This window comes from Scomber japonicus, chromosome 23 (genome assembly GCF_027409825.1).
Source record: "Scomber japonicus isolate fScoJap1 chromosome 23, fScoJap1.pri, whole genome shotgun sequence".
Classification (NCBI taxonomy): Eukaryota; Metazoa; Chordata; class Actinopteri; order Scombriformes; family Scombridae; genus Scomber; species Scomber japonicus.
Genome location: NC_070600.1, coordinates 22126787 through 22131411, shown reverse-complemented (window position 1 = coordinate 22131411; position 4625 = coordinate 22126787). Strand labels below are relative to the sequence as shown.

The following is a 4625-nucleotide window of genomic DNA, read 5'->3' as shown; positions in this document are numbered from 1 at the left end:
AATCAGGCAATATATCGATAATAAAACCCTTTTTTTTTAAGAAGTTTCTTTTCATTCACTTTTCTTTCTTTTTTTTGATTGATTTTAAAATGTTTACTTTTGATACACAAAGCATTTCACTGTCCTTTTTTTTTTATTATTCCAAGGCTATGTCGCTGCCTCTAAACACACTAACAGTAAAAGGACATTTCCTATTATTCACATCCATCGAGACTTCAAGGTGATGAACCTCGAGACATAAAAAACATCTGAGTGGACATAAAGACTTTTACAGATGCAGGTGATGAAAGATGAAAAAAAAAACAGAAGTAAACAAGATAAGAAAAAAGCTTAAACCTCCCGTCTGTGTCAGTGAAGAGTGAGTTTTTACCTCTCCGTTGGCGAAGCCCAGGAACGCCACAGCATGCCCCATTTCCACGGCAACGGCGACGGCAGTCATCACACCTTTGCGTTCAATCGGGGAATCAGCGGTTAAGGCGAACTCAGCTTTGCTGGCAAGAGGCGACGGCAGAAACTCTTCTCCGCACGGGTAATTGACGTTCATGTCAGGCTGACGGAGGGAGGAGAGAATAAAGTGATGAGTAAAACATTCATATTATTGACTCAATATTTGTTCTCTATCGCAGGTTTTCTTACCGGTTTATCGGTGCACAGGTCCTCAGACTTGGTGGAGTAAGGCATGTAGACGGCCGTCCTCTGGTTAATGAGGCCGTGATGGCTGTAGCACGCTCCTATTATATCCAAGAGCGCCTTGTTTATATAGCTCAGAGGATACATGCCTACGAACAGGAGCAGAAATACAGTACATGATGTATTTTTTTGAGTACTTTGCACAACGTCGCTCAGAGACTAAAGCCTGATATATGAGTCGGAACAACGGCGTAGCTACGTGTAGCCCTCTGCGTCGACGCAGACCCTTACACCGTAGCCTGACGTGCAACCATAGACTGTATAAAAGAAATGGATGTAACATCCGTGACATCACCCATTGGTTTGTGGACTGCTGCTCGGAAGCCAATAGTTTCTAATCTGGGCAGCGCCATCTTGAAAATTTCAGGTGCATGTTGGGAAAAATAAAAACATGGATTCTACTTATATGGGCATGAGGCGGGGCCATGGGCGGAGCTGGGAGGTTGCTATGGTTGCGAGGGCTGGATCTCGAGGACATTGGTCAATCAACCTGTCAATCAGGACGTAGCCACGCCCTAATGCATACCCTGCTTTATCGTCAAATATAAAATCAGGGAGGCCAAAATGTCCCAAATGAACATCATACTGCATTGAAGAAGGCTTTAAACTAGCGATTGAGACCATAAACACATTTTGAAAACGTTTACTGAGGTTAGAAATCAAGTGAGAAGTTGGTGAATTCTCCATTGACTTGTATAGAGACGGTCGCCCCCTGGTGGCCTTTTGATAGAATGCAGTTCTAAGTTACTTCCACGTTGGCCTCATTTCAAAATCAATCACTTATTCCTTCAAACATGATCTAACTCTCTGCAAAATTTCATTAACATTTTTCTGAGACATTCTGTCAACGGACAAACCTCAGCCAACATAATTATGACACCTACACATGGATGAATTGGTTGGATCTTCATCAGACGTGAAGGTGACAAACAGCACCTTGTCCGTGGCTTTAACTGGTCCGTACTGGCTTGAGTTGGTCATAATCTCGGCCAAAATCTCCCCTGGAGCTGATACATAAGCAGCCTGGAGAGGAAAGAGGAAAGAAGGTCAAATATCCACTTAAAATATGCATTTAGCCGATGCATCGGAGGTGAAGGGAGAGCGAAGGACTCTTAAAATTGAAGCTATTTCAAGTTCAACAGCACATTAAATCCAATTTCTCACAGGTCAAGATCGAGGCATTATGAAAAAAACTCATGCATACGTAAAATGTCTAAATGTGTTTTTCCGAGTCGCTGCTGCCCCCTTTTTATTAAAAACGCTGACTGCGGCTAAAGAGTGCGTTATCATTACCTGAACTTTGTTGTACTTGTTAGTCGCGCTACAGTTGAGCTGCAGCTCGGTGTAAGAGAAATAACTCGAGTCTTTCTCGCAAATCCTGGAGATAAAGGTGAAGTTCTTGTTGTCCTGAACGCCGAGCGTTCGCGAGAACACGAAGTAGACGAAGCCGTCGTTCTTGAAGGCGAAGCGGAAGTCGTGGAGGTAGCGCAGGACGAACGGGTTAGCCTGGACGGCGGAGGCTTCGATGATGTTGTCGAAAATGACCCAGTCGCCGGAATCCTCCAGGATGCGGGTGGAGATCAGCTTGGTGCTGTCATGGCTGCCGTATCCTTTACCAACCTAGAAGGAAAGAGACGAGAAAAGGTGAGAAAAGACTTTTAAAAGCGTTCCTTACAGTTCCTTAGGGATAAAAATGTCCCAAAAAAAGGTTTTAGACATAATGCTATAAATACAGACTTGTAAGACAGTAAAAAATGATCTAATTGTGTCTGCACATACACACATTTATGTACACACACCAACACACACACACATACATTTTTTAATACACACATACACACCACACTCCGACCCCCACACCAACACATCCAGGTCACTTTGGTCTGCTGTGCTTCATAAAACAGGACGAGCAGGACTGAGGAATTTATACTTGTATTTATAAAAGGTTTTAATGGGGATCAAAGTCACCACTTACCTCTACCAGAAACATGGACGCTATGTCTGACACCTTTCTGCTGCTAACTCAGCTGCTAGCTTGGCGGATAACTCAGCGGCTAACTCAGCTGCTAGCTCGGTGGCTAACTCAGCTGCTAGCTCGGCGCTAACTCGGCTGCTAACTCGGCTGCTAACTCGGTGACTAACTCAGCTGCTAACTCGGCAGTTAGCTCAGCTGCTAGCTCGGCAGTTAACTCGGCGGCTAACTCAGCTGCTAACTGGCTGTAGATGTAGACTGTAGTAGTAGTAGTGTGTGCTGAATGTATTTATACCTCTGCAGCAGCAGGGGCGGGTTTATGCTAATCACCGCTGCGTAATCCTGAACAGAGAAATCTTCAAAAACAGTTTGTGAAGCCTAGCTCCACAATTCAAATCTAAATGGTTGAAATGCTTTTTACACCTTTTTTTAGATATAGAAAAAAGTTTATTAAAAGTTGAAACTTTTAATAAAAGTTTATCTACATTTATAACCTATTTAATATGTTTAGAAGAAAACATCTGAATTCACTTTACACGGTCTTTAACTTCATGTGTCTTGAACGTGTGTTTTTCTCCTCACCACGAACACGGTGTAGTTTCTATGTTCCTTGGTTATTAAGTGTGACATCACTCCCACCACGGAGACGCCCTCCTCGGCGCTCGCCACGTACGACTTCTCTCCTTTGGTGTCGCTGAAGTACAGCAGATCCTCCACTTTGCTCAGGTTCCTCAGCGAGCAGAGGCCTCTGAAGAGGCTGCCGCACTCCACCAGCCTGTCTGTGGCGCCGTGGACCAGGAGCAGCTTGTTGTGGTTGTCGGTTTCCACGGCTTCCTCGCAGGCGTCAGTGACGGGCGGGGTGCACTGCCGGTGGTCCCGTTTGGGGCCCGTTTCGGTGCGTGACTCCTCCTCCAGGTTAGCGTCCAGCTGGTAGAGAGTGTTGACGGCGCCGACGTACAGCCGGCCCGTATGAGGATCCGCCACCACGTTGTTGATCAGAGTGTTGGAGGCGAACTCTACGTTTTTACTTTGGGAAGGGCTCAGATAAACTGTTACCACGGCGACCAGGAAGGGCCACGCCCACCGCCGCTCCATCGTGTCTGGTGGAAGAAGAAGAAGAGAGAAAGAAAACAGTTAATTTACTGTTATTTAATAGTTTAAACAGCGAAAAGCACACGTGAGCCTGCAATCATCTATTTAATTAATTTAATTAAAGAGTCCTGACACCCTCCAAAAACCCATTAAAACAAATAACTGATCATTTGAGGCTGATCCCAACATTTACTAAAATTTTGATGTGATACACTCGGCTCAACAGAACGAGACGATATATAATATTTGAACACTATTTTTTTTTTTAACAGAAAACCTCAATGACGAAATATAAGAATGGAAAAATAGTTTCTTCATCACGAAATGCAAAACAAGGCAGGTGCATTTTGAATTTGATGTTTTAACTAATCATCTTGTAATTAATGTCACTGCAGTTCAGATAGAGAGAGAGAGAGATAGACAGACAGATGGATAGATAGATAGATAGATAGAGTGAGTCGATAGGTAGGTTATTAGGTAGGTAGGTAGTGAGAGAGAGAGAGAGAGAGAGAGAAAGAGAAAGATAGATAGATAGATAGAGAGAGAGAGAGAGCGAGAGAGCGAGAGAGAGATAGATAGATAGATAGAAAGAGAGAGAGAAAGAGAGAAAGAGAGAGAGAGAGAGAGAGAGAGATAGATGGATGGATAGATAGACAGATAGATAGATAGAGATATAGATAGATGATGGATAGAGTGAGTAGATAGATGGATGGATGGATGGATAGATAGAGAGAGAGAGAGAGAGAGAGAGAGAGAGAGAGAGAGAGAGAGAGAGAGAGAGAGAGAGAGAGAGAGAGAGAGAGAGAAAGAGAGAGAGAGATAGATAGATAGATAGATAGATAGACAGATAGACAGATAGGGGTAATTCAGA

At 43.8% G+C, this 4625-nt stretch overlaps 1 protein-coding gene across 1 annotated transcript in view; it reads right to left on the bottom strand.

Moving 5' to 3' along the window:
* The window catches only part of LOC128353113 (plexin-B2-like), a 63997-nt gene extending 60238 nt beyond the window's left edge, over nucleotides 1-3759 (bottom strand). The window contains exons 1-5 of the mRNA XM_053313800.1: nucleotides 3245-3759; nucleotides 1984-2310; nucleotides 1575-1713; nucleotides 637-779; nucleotides 371-550 (exon numbers count right to left, since the gene is read on the bottom strand). Of these exons, the coding sequence (XP_053169775.1) occupies nucleotides 371-550; nucleotides 637-779; nucleotides 1575-1713; nucleotides 1984-2310; nucleotides 3245-3757 (1302 nt within the window). The 5' untranslated portion in view covers nucleotides 3758-3759. The remainder of the gene's footprint in view (nucleotides 1-370; nucleotides 551-636; nucleotides 780-1574; nucleotides 1714-1983; nucleotides 2311-3244) is intronic.
* Between the last annotated feature and the right edge of the window lie 866 nt (nucleotides 3760-4625).